The sequence below is a fragment of the Aotus nancymaae genome, unplaced genomic scaffold (genome assembly GCF_030222135.1).
Source record: "Aotus nancymaae isolate 86718 unplaced genomic scaffold, 86718_ANA_hifiasm-v0.15.2.pri h1tg000011l, whole genome shotgun sequence".
Taxonomy (NCBI): domain Eukaryota; kingdom Metazoa; phylum Chordata; class Mammalia; order Primates; family Aotidae; genus Aotus; species Aotus nancymaae.
This window is the reverse complement of record NW_026988422.1, coordinates 88,973,277-88,997,899: the sequence shown is the minus strand read 5'-3', so window position 1 is coordinate 88,997,899 and position 24,623 is coordinate 88,973,277. Positions and strand designations below refer to the sequence as shown.

General features: G+C 43.4%; 3 gene segments (V, D, J or C); all 3 read left to right on the top strand.

Annotated features, from left to right (window-relative positions):
- The first annotated feature begins 2,382 nt into the window (after positions 1 to 2,382).
- LOC105714357 (immunoglobulin heavy variable 3-23-like) lies at positions 2,383 to 2,967 on the top strand. The segment is given in 2 exon segments: positions 2,383 to 2,503; positions 2,606 to 2,967. Coding segments are annotated over 2 exon segments (408 nt in total).
- Positions 2,968 to 10,235: 7,268 nt separating this feature from the next.
- On the top strand, positions 10,236 to 10,711 carry LOC105714363 (immunoglobulin heavy variable 3-23-like). The segment is given in 2 exon segments: positions 10,236 to 10,292; positions 10,395 to 10,711. Coding segments are annotated over 2 exon segments (363 nt in total).
- Positions 10,712 to 20,091: 9,380 nt separating this feature from the next.
- LOC135274210 (immunoglobulin heavy variable 7-4-1-like) lies at positions 20,092 to 20,601 on the top strand. The segment is given in 2 exon segments: positions 20,092 to 20,200; positions 20,285 to 20,601. Coding segments are annotated over 2 exon segments (363 nt in total).
- Positions 20,602 to 24,623: the final 4,022 nt, after the last annotated feature.

Sequence of the window (24,623 nt, the reverse complement as noted above, 5' to 3'; positions counted from 1 at the left end):
ATTACAGGTGTAAAAGTTGGACCAACATTGGAAATACATTCAATTTAGTTCATGTGCTGTCAAATATGCTTTTTTCTTTAAAGTTGTTATCGGTTGTAATATCACACAAAATATTAGTAACTTACACTAATGACATAGGTTAAAATATTTTATAAATAACATAGTGACATTTGATTAAAAAAATACATGTTCCACATGTCTTGACAATTTTTTCCTTCCCTGTGAAATGTATGCTTATTAAGGTTCAGATGTTACCATTATTTTTTTGATTTCTGGGATTTAATTTTAGTAGGCATACCTGAATGCATTTTATTAATTCATGTAATAATGTTCATAGTTTGATTGATGTTTAATATTAATTTTACTATTTGCTGAATTTTAAACTATTCTACATTTTTTTGTTTTTATGAGTTAAAATTCCCGTGTAAGAAAAAATGCGTAAATTTGAAATGTGTCCCTGGAGAGTTTCTGTCAAATGTGAATATCCTTGTTTCCAAAACCTAAGGTAGCCTGAACAACAAGTCCATCCACCCAGCACGGGTCTTTCTCTGTGCCTGCAGTCAACACCTACATTGGGGAAATGTTTTGATTTCTGATACTATAGACCTATGTTTTTTTCTGTTTTGAACTTTATATAAATATAATCAAACACTATAGACCTATTTTGGTAAGGGGCTACTTTGCTATTTTTGAGGTTAATTCATGTTATTTAATATATAAAATTAGATCAACATGTTGTCATTTATTCAATTAATGGACTGATTCTGATATGAAATCTCAATGTTTTCATGTACATATGGAGAGAGAGAGAGAGGAGAGACATTTTACATCTGAGTCAGTCCATTAAGTAAACAAATGACAATATTTTGATTTATTTTCCTGTTAATGGATTTTAAATTTCTTTCCGGTTTATGCGTATTATAAACAAAGCTGTTAGAAATGTCTTAGTGTATGTTTTCCTACGTTGTCTCATTTTTATTGAGAAAATATGAAGTATATATTGCTTTTTTCTAAGAGTAAGTTTGGTTTTTTTAGCTTTTAAGGAATAATTGAAATATTTTAATAATATATGTGTTTAAGGTGCCCCACTTGATATTTTGAGGATGTATTAGTCAATTCTCACAGTGCTATAAAGAAATACCTGAGACTGAGTAATCTGAGGGAAAAAAGGATGTTTAATTGGCTCCCGTTTCTGCAGACTGTAGAAGTGTAGTGGCTTGTCCTTCTGGGGAGATTCAGGAAAGTTAGATTCGTGGCAGAAGACAAAGGGGAGCAGGCACATCACATGGCCAGAGCAGGAACCACAGGAAAGGGGGAGGCGTCTACACACTGTTGGACAATCAGATCTTGTGAGAACTCAAAAACCGTCATGAGAACAGCACCAGGATCTGGTTCCAAACCATCCATGAAATATCCACCCCATGGCCCGGTCATCTCCCACCAGGTCCGACCTTCACAATGAGGATTATGTTGCAACATGGAATTTGGGACAGGACACAGATCCAAATCGTATCAGATACACATTGTGAAAGGCTCATCATGGTCAAGGTAATTTGTATATCCGTCTTCTCTCAGAGCTACCATTTATTTTGAATGCACTGCATGTGCGTGTGTCACATGAGGACACCTAAGATCTACCTTTTTAGCAAAAATCACGTTTACGATACAGTATTAAATACAGGAACATTGCTGTACATTAAGTCTCCAGAGGTCATTCAACCTGCACAACTAAAATTCTGTGCCGTTTGTCCAACGTCACCCTTTTTCCCTCTCCTCACAGGTGCTGGGACCCACTGTTCTCCTCTCTGCTTTAAGAGCATGGACATTTTAGATCCCACATGTAAATGAGATCGTGACGCATTTGTGTTTCTGCATCTGACTTATTCCACTTAGAATCATGTCCTCCAGGCACATCTGTGTTGTTGCAAATGTCAGAATTTCCTTCTTTTCAAAGCCAAATAAAATTCAGCTTTATATTTATGTTACAACCCATCTGTGCTTTTGATGGCGATTTTTCACCTGTAATGTGGAAAGAACATTAATACCACACACCATGTTTTCCCTACATATGTAAAAATAGAAGATGATTGGTGCTAACTTTAAATATATACAGTTTATGCAGATCTATTGAACCACAATACAACTGTCTTAAAATAGAAATTGCAAAATTATAACTTTCATAGGTTTTAAGGGTTTATCACAGAACAAACTTATAATAAGAAACAAATATTACAAATCTCCCCCAGGACACTGTCCCATGCTCTGAGTCCCGCTCTCTCCTCACGCCTCTCACCACAGATCTTGTTATATAGCAGGAGACATGCAAATAGAGCCCTCCCTCTGCTGATGAAAACCAGCCCAGCCCGGACCCTGCAGCTCTGGGAGAGGAGCCCAGCCCTGGGATTTTCAGGTGTTTGCGTTTGGTGATCACGACTGAACACAGAGGCTGAACTCACCATGGAGTTTGTGCTGAGCTGGGTTTTACTTGTTGCTATTTTGAAAGGTAATTCATGGAAAAATAGAAAAATGAGTGTAAATGGACATTACTGAGATAAATAGTAAATATGTGTAACAATTTCTGACAAGGATGTCTTTTTGTTTGCAGGTGTCCAGTGTGAGGTGCAGCTGGTGGAGTCTGGGGGAGGCTTGGCAAAGCCTGGGGGGTCCCTGAGACTCTCCTGTGTAGCCTCTGGATTCACCTTCAGTAGCTATGGCATGGACTGGGTCCGCCAGGCTCCGGGGAAGGGCCTGGAGTGGGTCTCAGCTATTGGTACCGGTGGTAGCACATACTACGCAGACTCCGTGAAGGGCCGATTCACCATCTCCAGAGACAATTCCAAGAACTCGCTGTATCTGCAAATGAACAGCCTGAGAGCCGAGGACACGGCCGTGTATTACTGTGCGACAGACACAGTGAGGGGAAGTCAGTGTGAGCCCAGACACAAACCCCCTGCAGGAACGCTGTAGGGAAATGAGCTGCAGGGGGCGCTCAGGAGCCACTGATCAGAGTCCGCCCCAGAGGCAGGTGCACTTGGAGGCTGATTTCCTGTCAGGATGTGGGACTTCATCTTCTTCTGACAGTTTCTCTAGGGAACCTCTCTAAGTTTAGAATTCTGTGTTTCCTAAAGTCATCTCTACATATTTTTAAAAACATCATTTTAACATGTGGACCTATTTTCACATGCACAAAATACAGATGACACTTACAGAGATGAAAAGTCCTCAACCGTGGTCACCAGCATCCGCGTCCTGAGGAAGTTCTGTGGCTCCTGGTGAGTCTTCTCCAATCAGACCCAGGACAGAAACCTCAGGGAGATTCCCGGACTAGAACAGTCCTTAAGAGGTTAGATCACAGCTGACAGAGAGGCTGGGCCAGGTTCGGTGTTGTGTAGAACCTCACAGGTTTCACGTCTGACTCTTCTCCTGACACTAAAGCCAATCGCATCAGCACTGACCTGGGGCTCCTCTGCTCCCACTCCACGTTCTTCCTTCGGAGTGTTTGTTATTCCTTTTTTATTTCTTTTTCCTGCTTCCTGAAGAAGAAACAGACGGTCTCCGTGGCCTACATTCCAGGCCTCAAGGCATTTTCTTGGAGCGCAGGTGGGGCTCAGGCTGTGGCTCCTGCAGCCACGTGGGAGAGGCTGATGGGGCTCCCTTCTCTCCCCATTTGCTCAGGACCCCACTGTGTGGCGTGTAGACTCATCTGGGAAAGCAATTGGCTGTTAACAGTGAAGGGGATGAACTTATTTGATCAAAATGGGGTGTGGATGTGGAATTAACCCTGTTCTATGCGAACTGTCAGAGTCATCTGCTTCAGAAGTAGTGTTAGAAAGAGCGTGTGAAATGTATCAGAATCAAAATGGAGCCACTTGTGTTAAAACCCCAATGAATGAAGCTGGGGAAGGCCATGAAGGAGGGTCTAACACATATATTCCTGATAATAAGAACAGTCATAAATAGACTCTGCACAGCCACAGCCTTGCACAGAGGCCCCTACAATCTTTTCTATTTTTCTTTTCTTGTCTTTTTTTTTTGAAATGGAGTTTTACCTTGTTGCCCAGGCTGGATTGCAACGGTGCAATCTCAGCTCACCAAAACCTCTACCTCCTGGGTTCAAGCGATTCTCCTGCCTCAGCCCCCGAAGCAGCTGGGATTACAGGCATGCGCCACCACACCCAGCCAATTTTGTAGTTTTAGTAGAGATAGAGGTTTCTCCATGTTGGTCAGGCTGGCCTCGAACTCCTGACCTCAGGTGATACACCTGACTCGGCCTCCCAAAATCCAGGGATTACTGTGCCTGGCCCAGGCCACCATAACCTTAAAAGAATTGCTTCTCCAAATGTATCTACCCAGCAACTGCCTATTAACCTCACACCAATGTCATCCCTGTTATTAACCCTTCTAGCCCAGGATAATTGTCTCAAAACAGCTGAGTAACCCTCCTCATTTTGCCTTCATTCTTTATCTTCCTTTACCAACCCAAATGCACCCACACATATTTCAAATGCAATATCCATTGTTGGATAAATACTGTTGTATTTTAGAGTCTCTGTCTGTTATTCAGAGTTGACAAACTACAGATGAACATGCCACTGTTTTGTGAGGCATAGGGGATGACTATTTTTGCAGATGGCTAGGGATATCCAATGAGCATAAGATCTTCCATCAATCAGTACAGGCTGGAAGTCCCAGAGGGAGGTGAAGCTGCCAAACCACCTGGAATTTCATGTTCTCCAGTTCTGCTCTGATGGAATCAGGCCCAACCATTTTATCAGCAACAAACTACCTAACCCGGAGTCAGCTGATGACTGGTTTAATGTTCACATCATCACTTACATTCATGTTGGATTGGATAACTACAGTTTACCTTGACCACGGGTACCAGAAAACGAACCATTACCCATCGAGAAGAACCTTTCACATGAGATCTATGTTCTTAAATGTTTTAAGGTATAAAGCTGAACACTTTGCAATCAGGCAATTATGATTTTGCTAATGAGCTGTAGAAGCTGCGTTCGTATTTCGGGTATTGACACGTTTTCAGACGCGCGGCTTGTAATTATACTCTCCCATTTTGTATGTTGTGATTTTTTCCATGATTTGCAGAATCCACTCGTTCAGATCTGCTCTTGTTGTCTGTGCCTTCAATGTGAAATATAGGAAAGCTCTGTTAACAGTATTTTTGGGTGAGGGAAATTGTGCAACTGCAGGTTATGCATTTAACTATTTAGCCCATTTAGAGTTGATTTTTGTGTTTATTCTAACCTAAAATTCCTAACTCTTTGCATGTGTAAATCCGGTTTTGCAAACACCCTCTCAGGGAGAGACGTTGGTTTATCCATTGTATATCGTTGGTTCTCACGCTGAAAATCAGATTGCCCTCGGTGTATCAGTTCATTTCTGAGCTCTCAATATATGTTTATGCCTATCCCATCCTGTTTTTATTACTCTACTTTTGTAATTACTTTTGACATCTGGAAGTAAAATGCCTTCGAGTTTATTCTTGCCTTGTTACAGATACTATAGCAAAATATTTTAATTTTACTATTAATTATGATAACAGATATGGCTTTTCATAATGACTTTTATCATGTACAGGTTGTATTCTTTTGTTCCTACTTTTTAGGATTTTTATTATGAAATCTTGATTTTTAAATGTTATTTACTGTGTCTAGTGAGAAGTTAATGGGATTTTTTTTCTTTATTCTCTTAACTAAGCACACGAAATGTATTGACTTGAGGATGTTGAGTCATCTGTGCATCTCAAAAATAAATCTGAGGTTGCTGGAGTGCAGTGGTGCAACCTCAGCTCTCTGCAACCTCCGCCTCCCAGGCTCAAGTGATTCTCCTGCCTGAGCTTCCCAAATAGCTGGGATTACAGGCATGCACCACCACACCCGGCTAATTTTTGTATTTTTAGTAGAGATGAGGTTTAACATGTTGGCCATGCTGGTCTTAAATGCCTGACCTCGGGTGGCTCATCACCTCACCCTCCCAAAGTGCTGGGATTACAGGTGTGACTCACTGCACCCAGTCGGTGTACGATCCTTTTAAAGTCCTCTAGAACTTAGTTGACTATTACTTGGGGGTAGTTTATTTATATATACTGATAATATTTGAAGTTTAACTTTCTTCTTTTGCCATTGTCTGTTACTGGTAATATGGTTATTGTAGCCTTTTAGAGAGAGTTTAGAAGGTTGGAGCCTCACCAATTTTTGAAAACGTTAGAGAATAGTTGCCATGATTATTTTTTTAATTTTGAAATTCCTTTTTTATCTAACATGCAACCTATCATGAAGAATGTTTATTGTGTGCTTGGGATGCACGTTGCACCGCTCTTGGCTGGAAGGTTCTGTAGATGTCTATTAGGTCAGTCTGTCCAATAGCGTTGGTTAAACCCACTGGCTTCCTAAGAATTCTTTGTGGATGAGAAAAGGTCTCCCCTTTTCACTGTTTCCTATTTCTTCCTTCATATCTCTTAAGGTTGATTAATACAGTTATGTTTCTATTTTTACAAGTATGTAAAATAGAAATAAAATAATCATTGCTTAGTAATTTCAATGGGAAAATCACATAATAAGAAATTATGTTTCCCAAATGCTGCCATCAGCACTACACTCCTCCAGGACTCTCACGTCTGCTCCGGGCTTTGCTCTCTCCTCAAAGGCCCACCTCAGAGTTTGCCACAGCGGAGGAGGCACAAATAGGACCCTCCCCTCCTGATGAAAACCAGCCCAGCCCTGGCCCTACGGCTCTGGAGAAGAGCCCCAGTCCAGCATTACCAGGAATTTCGATTTGATAATCAGCTCTGAACACAGATGGCTCACCATAGAGTTACGGCTGAGCTGGGTTTTTCTTGTTGCTATTTTAAAAGGCAAATAATGGAGAACTAGAGCTATTGAGTGTGAGTGGATATGAGTGAAAAACACATGATTATATGCAACAGTTTCTTACCAAAATGCCTCTATGTTTGTAGGTGTCCAGGGTGAGGTGCAGGCGGTGCAGTCTGGGGAAGAGGCAAGAGGCAGAAAAGTGCGTAGGAGGCCGGGTGACGCTGTGGACAGTATCAGCCCACTAGGCCCATCCAAGAAGCTGGATGTGAGCGGCTCCAGGACTGAATAATTTGACAGCTCACGTGCCCAGGCAGTTTCAAGTCTCAATTTTCCACACTGATATATCCAGAAAGTCAGCTTCGCTTCCCAGGTGACTCCCGTCATGCAGTGAATGGTGACAACATTCCCAGGGGTCACACACACGTATTAAATGTTGGCTGGAAGTGGGGAAGAGACACTTTTGCAACTCTCCTCTGAAGGACTAGGAACACTTCAACAGACCATCTCCCTGTCCTCATGACTAGAACTGCACCACATGCCCACAAAGACGCTCATCCCTTATGGGGATAAAAAGACTCCATTGATGAGGCTGAGTGTTTTATTATATAAAAGTACTAAAGACTGGCACAAAATTTTCATAACTAATTGAAGTCTGTTATTCTACGTCCACCAGAGACTACAGATCTTCTAATGGTATCTCCCTCGTCTTTTCTACTTGACTTTGTCTCTTCACCTTGTTCTGTCCTCCAGACAATCTCAGCTCCCTCAGGTTCACGCAGTTGTTCTATTTACTGACAATTTCTAAATCAGTGCGAGGCATTAGACTAAAGGCTCTGTATTCCTAGGTCCATACTCCTAAGAAGGCATTGTGACCCTGAGTCTGGGCGTGAGCTTGCAACTGTTCCTGACCCTTCTCTAGATGCTGGTCTGTGTGTCCTCATCCCCTTCCCCTGGGGTAGAGTATCCCAGTTTCCCTGAGGTGTTCCCTCCCACAGCTCCAGTATTCTCCCCCTGTGTCATCACCTTCCAGATCTACTGCCCTGCCCTGCAGACTAAGGCTCTGATTCCATAAGAAACACAGGAACTGCTTCCCAGTAAAACTTTGGTGGGGACCTCTGTTCCCATCTCCATTCCTGATGGGTTGCTGCAGTGCCTTTAGGATACGTGTTTTGGTGGCTTTCCCCTGCGGAGTAATTTCTTAGTTCTGTAGTGGGGATAACAGAGTTGGGCTTGGACACATTTCAGAAGTGTGGGCTCTCATATTCTTTCAGACAGACACTTTGGGAAAGGAAGATTTTTGCGACTGTTCCAATTATAAAGAAAATGAATGGTCGATCCCAACATGGCTGAATAAGAGGCAGCTCCAGAAAGCAGCTCCCAGCAAGAGAGGTGCAGAAACCGAGTGGTCTCCACAATTCCAAACGAGTTACTAGGTCCATTTTGTGGGTCTGGTAGGACAGTGGGTATAATAAACATCAAAAGCAATGGGAAGAAAAGCCAAAATAGACAAATGGGATCTAACTAAACTCCAGAGCTTCTGCACAGCAAAGGAAACAATCATTAGAGGGAACCAGCAACCCAACAGAATGGGAAAAAATTTTTGCAATCTACCCATCTGACAAAGGGCTGATATCCAGAATCTACAAAAAACTAAAACAGATTTACAAGAAAACAAACAAACAAGCCCATTCAAAAGTGGGGAAAGGACATGAAGACACTTTACAAAAGAAGACATTTATGCAGCAAAGAAACATGTGAAAAAATGCTCATCATCACTGGTCATTAGAGAAACGCAAATCAAAACCACATTGAGATACCATCTCACGCCAGTTAGAATGGTTATCATTAAAAAATCTGGAGACAACAGATGCTGGAGAGGATGTGGAAAAATAGGAACACTTTTACACTGTTGGTGGGAGTGTAAATTAGTTCAACCATTGTGGAAGACAGTGTGGAGATTCCTCAAGGATCTAGAAATAGAAATACTATTGACCCAGCAATCCCATTACTGGGTATACACCCAGAGGATTATAAATCATAATATTGTAAAGACACACGCATATGTATGTTCGTTGTGACACTTTTTACAATAGCAAAGACTTGGAACCAACCTAAATGCCCATCAATGATAGGCTGAATAAAGAAAACGTGGCACATACACAACATGGAATACTATGCACCCATAAAAAAGGATGAGTTCATGTCGTTTGCAGGGATATGGATGAAGCTTGAAACAATCATTCTCAGCAAACTGACACAAGAACAGAAAACCAAACACTGCATGTTCTCACTCATAGGTGGGTGTTGAACAGTGAGAACACATGGACACAGGGAGGGCTTGGGGGGACTGGGGGTGGGGAAACAGGGGGTGGGGGGATTGGGGAGGGAATAACATTAGGAGAAATACCTAACGTAGATGACGAGGGATGGATGCAGCAATCTACTGTGGTGTGTGTATACTTAGGTAACAATCCTGCACAATCTGCACGTGTACCCCCGAACTTAAAGTATAGAAAAAAGCAAAATAAAAGAAGGTTAGTAGTTGTCTGTGAATATGTCGGAAGAAGGGAAGGAGGAAGGATAAGGAAATGTAGAAGGACAGAAGAAAAGTTGAGGTAATTTAACTTGTCCACCTTCTTGATAACGGTAATAGTTATATCATGATTATCAATTTTATACTTTAAATATGTAAAGTGTGTAATCTGTCAATCAAAGCGTATAAAATTCATAACAACGAAACAAGTCGAGTATTAGACAAGGCGGGAGTGGCAGAAAGACAGATACCAGTATGTTAACTGTCAGAGATCCAGCTGAACCCTAGTGCTCTCCATAGTCTCAGGTAAACAGGAGAATGCAGCAAAATCACATCTATTCTGATCAAGCAGTGGCTTCTGCGACCCTCGCTAGGCATGTCCAGCTCTGTCCTGGAGTTGGCTAAGGGAGGAGTCGGGGCCAGCGGTGAGAAGCACAGGCCCAGACACGAGCACTTGCTCATCCCAGACATGAACTCTGAGATACGTACGGAGCCCGTCCATGTGTGGGCTTCCTTTCACATCTGTAAATAGAGACGTCGACTCCTACGGAACACAATTTTCACACATAGATAAAACTGAAGCAAGGCGATCAGTGCGAAGTTTCCTTCACGGTGCAATTTGACAATAAGCACATTTTCTCAAACCCCAGTGTAGTCACCAGGTTTCCTCAGGACACCCTCACCTGCTCGGGGCCCTGCTTCCTCTTTACGCGTCTCAGCCCACAGCTCGCTATATAGCAGGAGACATGCAAATAGGGCCCTCCCTCTGCTGATGAAAGTCAGCGCAGCCCCGACCCTGCAGCTCTGGGAGAGGAGTCCCAGCCCCAGGATTCCCAGGTGTTTCTGCTCACTGATCAGGACGGCACACACAGCACTCACCATGGAGTCTGGGCTGAGCTGGGTTTTCCTTGTTGCTATTTTAAAAGGTAATTCATGGAGATCTATTGAAATTGAGTGTGAGTGATAAGAGTGAGATAAACCGTGGATATTTGTGGCACTTTCTGACCAGGGTGTGTCTGTGTTTGCAGGTGTCCAGTGTGAGGTGCAGCTGGTGGAGTCTGGGGGAGGCTTGGCAAAGCCTGGGGGGTCCCTGAGACTCTCCTGTGCGGCCTCTGGATTCACCTTCAGTAGCTATGCCATGAGCTGGGTCCGCCAGGCTCCGGGGAAGGGGCTGGAGTGGGTCTCAGCTATCAGTACTGATGGGAGTGGCACAAGCTACGCAGACGCCGTGAAGGGCCGATTCACCATCTCCAGAGACAACGCCAAGAACTCGCTGTATCTGCAAATGAACAGCCTGAGAGCCGAGGACACGGCCGTCTATTACTGTGCGAAAGAAACACAGTGAGGGGAAGTCAGTGTGAGCCCGGACACAAACCTCCCGCAGGGGCCCCCGAGACCACCAGGGGACGTCAGGAGCCCTGTGCACGGGGCTGTCTCCGGGGCAGGTGCAGGGGCTGCTAAGGGCTGGCTTCCTGTCAGCATCTGGGGCTGACTCCATCAAGTTTCCTCAGAGAACCTTTTGGATTTATGATTCTGCACTAACATTTAATGTCTCTGAATGTGAAACCTTTCCCCCTGGTGTTTCTTTATTTTTTTTAACAGGGGGACACATCCTCACCTCCACAGAAGCCAAAGTGTCACCCTGAGTACAGAAATGACCCTCCCCTGGCCACCAGAATCAGAGTCCTGAGGAAGCCCAGGAGAACTCAGACTCAGGGCACACATCTCTGTGGGAATCTCTGACTGGAACAGGCTCTGGGATTCAGATTGGAACCAAGAGGGAGGCTCATCCAGGCCCAGGGTCCTTACAATCCTGACATTTTTCAGAGTAACCTCATTGTCCTTTAAAACTGAACATCTGGCTCAGAACTAATCCATTTGTCCCTTTCTCTGCTATTCCATTTCCCTTTTCTCTAGGATGGCTCAGGCTGTGGCTGCTGCAGGACTTGGCAGGCTGAGGGGTGTTTCTCATTCCCCATTGCCTTGACGCCCCCGCTGTCTTCTATGCGTGGACACATTTGGGAAATGCAAGTGGACACTAATAGTCGTTTCTTCAAATGGGATAGTGATGTAGAGCTGACCCTGTGCTTCTCACCCAGTCACAGAGCCCCCACCCTCACCTGTGACTTTCGAGAGAGCTGAGGACAGACACTTTGTTGTGCTGTGGGCTCTGTGTGACAGCAGTTGTGAGGTCTGGCTGGCACAGCCAGAGCCAATGCAGCTGGGCACCAGGAAAGACAGGCTGGTATTCCTGGGAAGTCCCGCAGCCAACTCACAGAGTCCCATTATCTTCTCTTCTGCCAGGATTAAATCAGACCGACCAAATTCACGTAGGACAATCCTCCTGACTTACAGAAAAGTGATGACAGGCTTTAATAACACCTGTAGTATACCATCAGAGCAACACCTAAATTCGTGTTGATTCAGTAACTGAGATTATGTTCCAGTCAAGGTGACACTCAAAACCGATTATTACCATGATCAATATTTTATATTTTACACTGATTAATATTTTAATACTAACATTAATCAATGCAATATTAATACTTAATATTTTAAATTTGATCATAGAATCAGACTCATGTTATAATAATTTTGCTAAACTATGTGTGTCATTGGTCTTCTGAGCAGAAATCTCCAGTAGTTGCTTAAGTTTGCATGCATTATGTGGAAGAAGGGCATCAACCCTTTGGAGGGACAATGCCTGGAGGGTGAATGAGGCTTTGAAGCTGATGGCATAAGACGGAAGCCTGTCCCTGAGCGAAGGAGAGAGGGAAGGAGGATTGGGTGGAAATTTCCTATATTTCTGTACTGTGCTAAGAAAGTCCGGAATATCACTGAGTCTTCTGCAAGTCAAAGCTGCCCCTCAGGAAACCCCCGTGACCCCCAGCAGTGGCTCTGGCTCAGATGAGTGCAGAGCTCACTCTATTCCTGAGAATGGAGCACAGGACATGGGCTTCGACATGAGCCATGTCATGCACATCAGAGAGCGGCAGCCAGATGCGTGATCCAAGCCCATAGCTCTGCCTGTAGGTGGAGGGAGAAAGACACATTGTCAGAGCTAACACGCTGCGGATTTTTATACAGGACACACGTTTTTCTTAATTTATTGGAAGGCATATGAAAATGTGTGCAGACTGCAAACAATTGTAACTTTCACATTCATCTGTTCCAGGATGTCCTGCAGAATTATTTCTTTATTGTACAGGACATGCTGGAATACAGTTGCAATTTTCGTGGGTATATATACACACACATATACATAAATATTGGTAAACATTATAAAATTGATTCTGATATATATGTGCAAAATGATCACTTTCAAACAAATTGTAACCGCAGAAACCAGATATATCTTTCCACTGGAAATAGCTTTAAAACACAGTGAAATTTCTTAAACGTGAGGAGCCCGCTGACGAATCCATGCTTACTTTCTTAAGAGACTTTCCAGGCAGAAACAGGTAGATCTGAAGTCGAGGAAAAGGAACTGAGATCTCAGACAGGCCAAGAAGTGTGGAGACCACAGAACCCTGTTCAGAGAGGGAGCCCCACAGATGGCAGGAGGGTGACCCCGGCTTCGTAGAGTGCAGATCTGTGTGTGGGAACCAGGGCAAGTTGTACATGAGAACACGCCCTGTTAGAGGGGCTTTTCTCAAAATCTAAAACCATGGAAAAAAATATGAAATAATTGCCCAGTTTAACATATATCGAAATATATCTTGATAAAGCCAAATAAAAAACAGGTGAATTCACTGCATTAATCACTAGAAAAGTGCACTTCCAAACAATGATAACATCAAAGAGGGTGAACAAGTCAATCCATCATGGCAGTCGGCTTAACAGAAAAATATTTAACATACTTATGGACCTACTAAAGAAACTTTAAACACACAGGAGTGATGGTGTAGGAAGCCCCAAGCTTTCCATTGAAACAACCACATCTGGTAAAAATAAATGTAAATTTCAACCATTCAAAATCAATGCAAATTGTTCTAAGAAAACACAGTAAATAAAAGCTATTGATCGATGATTGAATGTTTATTAACCCCACAGTGTCTGTGTTGGAATAAACCCAACATGATGGTGTTAGCAGGTGGGGCCTGTGGTAAGTGAGTAGATGTTTTTGGGAGGTGTTGAGGTGCCATCTTTATAAGTAACATTAGTGCCCTCACGTGGAAATCCAGAGTTTTCCGGCTCCCCTTCCACCATGTGAGGGCAGAGTAGGATGATGCTCCTCCATGAATAATTAATTGGGTCTTCGCCAGATACCAATCCCAAAAGCATCTTGATCTTTAACTTCCTAGCCTTGGGAATTCAGAAATACATGATTAAGTTATTTCTGAGCCACCCATTGAGTTCTCTTATAGCAGCTGAAACAGACTAAAACACTGATGAAGTCTCAGGAAGGGCAGTGAGGGTCCACCATACTTAAGAGACGAGCATTACTCTCTTGTTTTCAGCTCAGGATAACAGAGTCTTGCCCTTGAGCTGAACTGACTCACTGATGGTGCTTCCTCTCCCCCGTATCTCAGATGAGGCCATGGTGTCAGATCTCTATGGTGGAGAATAAATTACAGTCTGTGATGTGATGGATGTGTATCTCCTCCCAGCTTCACTTACAAGATAGAGTTTCCATGCTATACATTATAGACCAAAAGCAGAGGGACCCCATTGATTCTCACCGCTGCTCAGTCGTGTGGCAGAGCTTCTGGGGAGCTTCCTGCGAGAGATGCAGTGAGACTGTATGAGTCCACTATTTCCATACAGTGTTGTGCTCTCGAAGCAAGAGTGTCACACTGAGGATCATGAATAATTTTGTGTGCACCATGGCATAGGCTATTACGTTTTTATAGTTAAAGAGGCAGGGCATAAAAACAGAGATACAGAACTCTCTAAGTTTTGTGACTTTATTTGCAGTCAAATGTGAATAATTTCTACCTTAAAGTTCTCCTTATGCACATAATATATTTTTATTGTAAGTAATTAATGAAAAGCTGAGAGCTCCATGAGAGCAATAAAACACTTGGTTTAGCAGAGAGAATGAGAAATAGCATAATTTAAGAATAATCAGCTGGACACTGTGCCATGTGCCTATATTTTCAACTAGTCAGGATGTTAATGTGGGAAGATCACTTGAGCCCAGGATCTCATGGCCAGCCTGCAAAATATTGCTAGACCCATTTTCTCCAAAAAGAAAATAACATTCTGGGTCATGAAAAACCTCAAATCTGCCCCCGAAAATAGGAACAAATATAATTACATTAGACTGTGGATCCATTTTTGACACAAAACAGTGACACTGTGCCAGTAATGAGTACAGAATAACATCCCGTTGTTATTTTAAGAAATACAGACTCTCAGAGACATCAGGCAGAGGCTGTCCAAAGCCACACTGACAAATGACTCTTTTCCATCGACACCTGTGAATGGTGACATCATGTCTCTCATAGTGTGAAGTAAAAAGACATTACTACCCATCTAACAAAGGATTAATAATGAGGATATACCAGGATCTCAAACAACTCCATAGGAAAAAAATCTAGTTATCTGAATAAAAAGTGGACAATAATTATTTCTCAAAATAAGACTTTCAAATTGAAAACAGGCATATAAAAATGCACTGTACAACAATGATCATCAGAAAAATGCAAAACAAAACTACAATGAAATATCATTGCATCTGATTTTAAAATGACATTCATCCTAAAACCAGGCAGTAACATGCTGGAGAGGATATGGAGAAATGGGAACATCCATAAACTATTGGTGGGCCTTTCCTCAAAGCCTGATAATACAGTTATCTCATAATCCAGCAATCCTTCAGCTGGTCTATACCTCCAAAAAGAAATTTTTCTTCACTATTATATCTGTTATAACACTATTCATAATATTCAAAATTTGAAAGCACCCTAAATGCCCATTAACAGATAAACAGATAAATAAAATGTGGTATATATAGTATATGGATTAATATTATGCCATAAAAAGAATGAGATTTTGTCATTTGTAACAACATGGATGAAACTGGAGTTCATTATATTAATTGAAATAAGCCTTCTGTATATGGCTAGCCAGTTTTCCCGACATCATTTATTAAATATGGATCTTTCCCCATTGCTTGTTTTTGTCAGGTTTGTCAAATATCAGATGGTGGTAGATGTCTGGTGTTATTTCTGAGGCCTCTGTTCCATTGGTCTATATCTCTGTTTTGGTACCAGTACCATGCTGTTTCTGTTACTGTAGCTTTGTAGTATAGTTTGAAGTCAGAACAAATGCCTCCAGCTTTTTTTGTTCTTTTTTCTTAATATTGTCTTGGATATGTGGGCTCTTTTTTCGTTCCATATGAAATTTAGAGTAGTATTTTTTTCCAATTCTGTTAAGAAAGTCAGTGGTAGCTTGATTGGGGTAGCACTGAATCTATACATTACTTTGAGCAGTATAGTCATTTTCACAATATTAATTCTTCCTATCCATGAGCATGGAATGTGTTTCCATTTGTGTGTGTCCTCTCTTATTTTCCTGAGCAGTGGTTTGTAGTTCTCCTGGAAGAGATCCGTCACATACTATGCAAGTTGTATTCCTAGGTATTTTATTCTCTCTGTAGCAATTGTAAATGGGTGTTCACTCGAGATGGATTAAAGAGTTAAAAGCCAAAATTGCCAAGTGGGATCTAATTAAACTAAAGAGATCCTGCACAGTAAAAGAAACTATCATCAGAGTGAGCAGGCAACCTACAGAATGGAAGAACATATTTCAATCTATCCATCTGAGAAAGTGCTAATTTCCAGAATCTACAAAGAACTTAAACAAATTTGTAAAAACACCAAAAACCCCACTAAAAAGTGGGTGAAGGACGTGAGCAGACACTTCTCAGAATGAGACATTTCTTCAGCCAACAAATATATTTTAAAAAGCTCATCATCAATGGTTATTAGAGAAATGCAAACCAAAACTATATTGGGATACCATCTCATGCCAGTTATAATGATGATCATTAAAAAGTCAGAAAACAGCTGGGCGCGGTGGCTCACGCCTGTAATCGCAGCACTTTGGGAGGCTGAGGCAGGTAGATCACAAGGTCAAGAGACCAAGACCATCGTGGCCAACATGGTGAAACCCATCTCTACTAAAAATTACAAAAAAATTAGCTGGGCGTGGTGGTGTGCGCCTGTAGTCTCAGCTACTTGGGAGGCTGAGGCAGGAGAATTGCTTGAACCCAGGAGGCGGAGGTTGCAATGAGCCAAGACTGTGCCTGGCGCCTGGTGACAAAACAAGACTCTATCTCAAAAAAAAAAGTCAGAAAACAGCAGACGCTGGGGAGGATGTGGAGACGCAGGAAGGCGTTTACACTGCTGGTGGGAGCGTAAATTAGTTCAACAATTGTGCTTTTTTGTGGAACATCATCAACTGGAGTCCAGCGCCGACATGCAGTTCCTTTATTCTTTAATCTTACTGACCACACTATTTCCGAAGCTACTTAGTACCTCCCTGGATTTCACACATTTGTAATGACATTACATTGTGCATATGTGCGTGTGAGTAATCTGTAGAAACCCTTGTCATAGTAAACAAACTTACCTATTTCTTTTAAATTTCTTATGAATTCAGATTGTATTAGGGTTCTTTAGAGGGACAGACCTAAAAGTAGATAGATAGATAGATGATAGATAGATAGATAGATAGATAGATAGATAGATAGATAGATAGAGATACACACATTATATATGGAGTTTATTAAAAAGCATTAACTCCCACTGTCACAAGGTCCCACAATAGGCCGTCTGCAAACTGAGGAGCACAGATGTGTGAGTGCACAGGAGGTGATAAAGTTACATAAATCTGTGTTCGTTCTGGATCTCATGGGAAAGTCTCTTTTTGAAGGCTGGTCTATTTTTCAAGCAGGGAAATCATCTCTGTGGGAGTAGGCTTCCAATCGTGCAGATTTCTCAACTGCTTCTTGAGTTGTAGACATGAACCAAAAAATTGACTAACTGGAATTTCATGGCTGTGTTGCTAAAAATTTCTTACAAGGTTTCTTTCAATTATTTGAGACCAGTTATCCTGATATATTCTCTCCAACAGATAAATTTTCATAAGAATTCAGGAAACCACCTCTCAGTTGCTTTATTTTAAAAGACTAGTTTCTCAGGCAAAGAAACTTCTGTTTAACCATCGTAAGCTCATTTCTTTGGCAAATAATTAAGTTTGAGAACCCACTGCCAAGAATCATATATATTTTACACTCCAATTTACTGAAAATCATGACTCTTGAAATTAATATTGATTGGCATTGACAAAAATGTCTCATATTCAGATGTGTTCTATGTTGCTGGCCCAACATATCAGTGAGCTGAGAACCCTCCATTAGCTCTGTCTGTCTGTAGCAGTGAGTTGACTGACAATCCTCAGAGCCATCCATGAAGGAGAGTCCTGAGGTTCATGGGATTCTTGCAGACACTCAGGTGAACAGAAGAAAGAAACAGGACTGAGGGCTGCCAGCCATGTCCACAACACTAGGAATAATTACCATCTAAGTGTAAATGTCTACCTCATTCAGAATTCCCTGCATGACAGGCCGACACAAAGAAATCCAACCCCACAGAGGCTCCTCAGCAGCCCTTAGAGTTCATTCAGGGAAGAAACAACCTCCGAGTGAAGTGAGTCAGTAAAGCTGCTCTGAGCTGCAGTAAAAACTGGATTGGGACCTGATTTGTCTGAGTTCAATGTGATTATTATACTCAGCTGCTGCTCTAATATAGAATGAGTATGCATAATTTAAATGAGCTTGGCTGAGTGGTTTGTTATATGAAATTCTGAACTAAATGAACATAAAGGGCGTGTCTGGACTAGCATGAGGGTGAGAGATCCCGGGAGCCCCACGCCCCATGCTCTCATCACCCTTTCCTCCAGGAACCCCCAGGTTCTCAGGGCGGGAGTCCACATAGATCTCTGAATGGCTCGATCACCAGGAGACTGAGTCTCTGATAAATACACCCAGACCCTCTTCAGAAAGACAAACCAGGGGAAGGGCATTTCTAGGTCCTCATCGCTGTGGTGAAAGGTAACCCATCCCCTTACAAGCCCACACCAGCAGCTTAACTTTATCAGGAAAATGAGGAAAATTAGACAATAGATCCACATTTAAGAAAATTTTACTTCTTAATTCTTTTTTTTTCTTTCTTTCTAAAAAAAAAAAAAAAAAGAAAATTTTACCTTGATATTCCAACCAGAAGAGAACAAAAATCAGCTTCACGCCTGGAGACTTCCTGTATACGGCACAGCCCAGAGAAAGGAGACCACTACAGCATTAAAATGTGACTGTAAGTACGTGCCATGCTGCTGCATTCCAGATCACATTCTCACCAGGTTACTTATTATGGATTAAATATGAGGAGGAAAATAAAAAAATAAATGTTAAGGAAAATAGAGAAACGCGAAGCTGCTGACACCAGTAACTTCAGTAACAATAAACTGATTTCACCCTCATTGCCCTCAAATTTCATTTTCTTGGGGCATCTGCAGGATTCCAAAGTGAGACCAGGTGAATTCAGTGTGCATGCACTTCCCAAGGGCATTCTGTTTTTTTCACATCTGTTTGAAGAAAGCAGACACATACTCAGCCTTACTGTCAATGTAGGGAGTGCTTCTCATGAGAGGGAAACCAGAAAGAGGGGCAAACATGGGACCAATTAATGTAAAAATTAGCTGCAATGTGTAAGTGTGTGTGTGTGTGTGTGTGCACCTGCACTTGTAGGTATTCTCAGGTGCAAGAATCAACTGCAGGACCTTAAAGGAAATAAGACTCTCCCCCAAAACGCTGAAGAGTTTTTGGATTCACCATGTGTCCAGTGATTCAGTGCCTCTTGAGCTCTACGAAAGGTCTCCCTGGTGATGCAGGAGATCTTTTCTTAGGGTTACCCTGCAGTATTTTCTGGGTTTCCTAAGGCCAATTCACTATTTCAAAAGATGGTGTGTGAAGCATATGGTGTCACTAAAGGAGAATTCTGGGCCTGGGCACAGACACTTTATACTGGGCTGGAGACACTGGTAGGAGTGTACTGTGTCACCTCCTTGCAGGATGGGAGCTGGGCTGCAGGGGGCGCTCAGGACACACGCAGCACAGGCTGCTGGCCCAGAGCAGGTGCACAGGATAGGAGGCTGGGGAGGGGTTCCTCTCAGGTCCTAGGACTTCCTTTAAAAATATCTAAAATAAGTATTTCACAAGGACTGCTGATGTTCATGTAAATATCCTGTTCAATTGTGAATATTTGTCAAACTGGATGTTGTAATGAGACCTACTTTTACAATGGGGAGTTCAAACTCTGCGAGATAGCTTAACAGTAAGCAGGTCAGGAAGAGATTCTTTCTTATTTATAAGTGCCACTTCAGAATAACACACTCATTCCCAAAATAACACATTCACATATCAAAGTCTAGAAATGGTTCAAGTTGCCCCTGAGACACTCAAATGTGGGTTCAAAGTGAGGTGCGTGTCCTGCGGGAGCCTGTTCCCCATGGGGGAAGTTCTGTCAGTGCAGAGTTCAGGGATGTGTTGGGGATGCATGGCTTCTCACAGGATTACAGCTTGAACCCTCAGTTTCTACAACTGTGTCGTCCATGTGTCATCTATTTGCTCTTTCTCATATTGGGTCAGGAATTGGGCTATTAAATATCATCCTTCATGAATATGCAAATAACTGAGGTGAATATAGAGATCTCTGTGCCTGAGAGCATCACCCAACAACCACACCCCTCCTCAGAGAAGCCTCTAGAACACAGCTCCTCACCATGGACTGGACCTGGAGGATCCTCTTCTTGGTGGCAGCGGCTACAGGTTAGGGGCTCCCCAGTCCCAGGACTGAGGGAGAAACCAGGCCAGTCAAGTGAGACTTCACCCACTCCTGTGTCCTCCCCACAGGTGCCCACTCCCAGGTGCAGCTGGTGCAGTCTGGGCCAGAGCTGAAGCAGCCTGGGGCATCGGTGAGGGTCTCCTGCAAGGCTTCCGGATACACCTTCAGTAGCTACGCTATCAACTGGGTGCGACAGGGCCCTGGACAAGGGCTCGAGGGGATGGGCTGGATCAACACCTACACCGGAAAGCCAACGTATGCCCAGGGCTTCACAGGACGGTTTGTCTTCTCCATGGACACCTCGGTCAGCACAGCATATCTGCAGATCAGCAACCTGAAGGCTGAGGACACAGCCATGTATTACTGTGCGAGAGACACAGTGTGACAACCCACATCCTGAGAGTGTCAGAAACCCTGAGAGAGGAGGCCGCTGTGCTGAGCTGAGGCCACAGTGCAGCAGTTTCCTTAACTTCCACATTATTTCATTTAGCATTGACTTACCCTGTTATATTAGCCAAGAATGTGGGATAGATGGTCGCTCCTAAGAGATCGTTCACTAGCCCATTCTTATGGGTTTTCCAGAATTTGTGCGAAGCCACTTTGTTTGCAAAGCGCCCCAAAGTCACGCCCTGTTCCAGACATATGTGTGCCCATTTCCTGGTCTTCGGTTAACTGACAAGCACTTGTCAGCACACCTGGGCTAATGTCACATCAGGTAGAGGAATGTGTTCTAAAGGAAAGCTAACGTTGTAGTAGCAATTCCTGCTTAATAACCTTCAGCTTCATTGTTGTGTGATCCATTAACTAATTATGTTAGTTCAAGGTTCACAGTAGGAGTTTCTAATAAATGTAAGGGATGGATACAAGTTTCCCTAATCAAAATAAAACACCTGTGAACACCACCTCGGTACTCAGCCCTGTCTTCACTGTTCACCACAAAGTAACTTTCACCTCTCCTGGAAGTTGGGTTCGTTCTCAGATTAGTTTTTTTTTTAATTTTAATATCTCACGAATATTGTACTTGACTATTTTAGCAGAAAGTGAATTTTGGGAACTTGAACTAACCAACTGAAAATAAATTCACAGCTAATTAAACAAGATACCAGAATGCGATTGGCTGCAGGCTTTGTTGATTCAGCAGTTTATGTACCCAGGCTTTAAATGCACATCTACTTGTTACCTTCACGGCACAGTCAACTCCCATTATGTGAGAAATGGTGATGGCGCTCCCAGCGGTCATGCAGTTATGAAAATAGACTGGGTGAAGTGAGGGGTCGTTTAAATTCCTCTGAAGTGCAGCATCAACTCAGCAAACCACCTCTCCTCCCTCTGTGACTAGAGCTATGTCACAGCCACAGGGACTAAATCCTTGGTGGAGATAAGAAGACGACATGAGGTGAGCTGATCACTTTTATGCTATAATATTAACAGACGACACCACATTCCAGCCTGGGCAACAGAACATGTCTTTGTCTGTAAAATAAAAAAGAAAGATAAATTGATAGATAACTGACTTTGACATTTCGCATAATAATAGTTTCATAACCAAAATTTAATTGTTACCTACATCTTCACCGAAAAGCTCCTAATTTTCTTGGTTTCCATCCACACTCCAAGTGTTCAAATCTGGGCGTCCAAGAGAGTTTGGGGAATAAAGCGAAGGCAGTGAAACTGGTGCGCACTCAGCACCTCCTCACTCGGGAGGACTCAGCACACCCCGGCGCGCACTCGGCGCCTCCTCACTCAGGAGGACTCAGCACACCCCGGCGCGCACTCAGCACCTCCTCACTCAGGAGGACTCAGCACACCCCGGCGCGCACTCGGCGCCTCCTCACTCGGGGGGACTCAGCACACCCCGGCGCGCACTCGGCGCCTCCTCACTCGGGGGGACTCAGCACACCCCGGCGCGTACTCGGCACCTCCTCACTCGGGGGGACTCAGCACACCCCGGCGCGTACTCGGCACCTCCTCACTCAGGAGGACTCAGCACACCCCGGCGCGCACTCGGCGCCCCCTTACTCAGCCTTGAAATTCAGCTGTCAGAACATGCAATGCTTCCATGTAGCAGACGGTACATTCTCACCAGTTTAGTTAATATGGATTACATATGAGAGTGTGGCAATGCACAAACTCTACCTGAGGAGGAAAATAGGAGAAAAATGTTAAGGAAAATAGAGCAGTTTGAAGCCACTGACACCAGCAACTTCAGCACCAATAAAATGATTTCACCCTCATTAGCCTCAAATTTACTTTGCGTGGGGCATCTGCAGTTCCAAAGTGAGACCAGTGAATTCAATGTGCACGTCCTTCCCACGTCTCCACTTTTATTCTGTTTTCTTTATTTCTGTTTGCAGAAAGACACAAACTCAACCTTAGTGCCAGTGTAGGGAGAGTTTCCCATGAAATGGATACCAGAAAGACATTAATGTAAAAATTAGCCACAACGTATACGTGTGTGTGTGAGTGTCTGTGTGCGTGTGAGTGTGTGGGTGTCTGTGTCTGTGTGTGTGATTGGACAGTTGCGTTTGAGTAGGATTCCATCTACATGCACCTGTATCTGCAGGTATTCTCAGGTGCAGTAATCAACTGCAGGACACTAAAGGAAATAAGAGTCTCCCCCAAAACCCTGAAGAGTTTTTGGACTCACCATGTGTCCAATGATTCAGTGCCTCTTGAGATCTAAGAAAGGTCTCCCTGGTGATGCAGGAGATCTTTTCTTAGGGTCTCCTGCAGAGTTCACTGGGTTTCCTGAGGCCAATTCACTATTTCAAAAGATGGTGTGTGAAGCATATGGTGTCACTAAAGGAGAATTCTGGGCCTGGGCACAGACACTTTATACTGGGCTGGAGACACTGGTAGGAGTGTACTCTGTCAGCTCAGACAGAAACCTCGCTGCAGGGTCCGGGCTGGGCTGCAGGGGGCGCTCAGGACACACGCAGCACAGGCTCCTGCCCAGGAGCAGGTGCACAGGATAGGAGGCTGGGGAGGGGTTCCTCTCAGGTCCTGGGACTTCCTTTAAAAATATCTAAAATAAGTATTTCGCAAGGACTGCTGATGTTCATATAAATATCCTGTTCAACTGTGAGCATTTATCAAACTGGATGTTGTAAGGAGAACCATTTTTACAAAGGGGATTTCAGACTCTGCTAGACGTCTTAATAGTAAGCAGCTGTAAGTCAAGACGAGATCCTTCCTTATAAATAAGTGTCATGTTTGGATAAACACTGATTCCCAAAATAATGCATTCACATATTACGGTCTGGAAATGGTTCAAGTTGCCAAGGAGACATTCAAACGTGGGTTCAAAGTGAGATGCATGGCCTGGGGGAGCTTGTTACCCAGTGAGGGAAGCTCTGTCAACACAGAGTTCCGGGATGTGTCGGGGACACATGGCTTCTCACAGATTTACGGCTTGAACCCTCAGTTTCTATAATTGTGTCGTCCATGTGTCATCTAATTTGCTCTTTCTCATACTGGGTCAGGAATTGTGCTATTAAGTATCATCCTTCATGAATATGCAAATAACTGAGGTGGACTTAGATATCTCTGTGCCCTGAGAGCATCACCCAACAACCACACCCCTCCTCAGAGAAGCCCTCAGAACACAGCTCCTCACCATGGACTGGACCTGGGGGATCCTCTTCTTGGTGGCAGCGGCTACAGGTAAAGGGCTCCCCAGTCCCTGGGCATAGGGAGAAACCAGGCCAGTCAAGTGAGACTTCACCCACTCCTGTCTCCTTTCCACAGGTGTACAGTCCCAGGTGCAGCTGGTGCAGTCTGGGGCTGAGGTGAAGAAGCCTGGGGCCTCCGTGAAAGTCTCCTGCAAGGCTTCTGGATACACCTTCAGTAGCTATGCTATCAGCTGGGTGCGACAGGCCCCTGGACAAGGGCTTGAGTGGATGGGAGTGATTATCCCTGTAATTGGTAGCACAGGCTACGCGCAGAAGTTCCAGGGCAGAGTCACCATGACCGCAGACACATCCACGAGCACAGCCTACATGGAGCTGAGCAGCCTGAGACCTGAGGACACGGCCGTGTATTACTGTGCGAGAGACACAGTGTGAAAACCACATCCTGAGAGTGTCAGAAACCCCGGGGAGGGGGCAGTGGCACTGAATTTGAGATTACAGGGATTACAGTGTTTAAGATTGTTTAGAAAATGGGCAAAACATTGAGGAATATGAGCAATAGAAGCTTGTATGCACTCTGTATAGGAAATATCTCTTTCAATAATCACCCTGTATGTAAAATTTACAGAGTGGTAAAGACAGCAATCAATCAAGCTGATGCAAAGGTTCCCATGGAGGCTTTGTGGAGATGTGAGTTTTAAAATCAGATAGATAAAAAATTTTGAGCAATGTTGCTGGTAACATGGCTAAGACTAAATATGACTCCTAAAAACTGCTC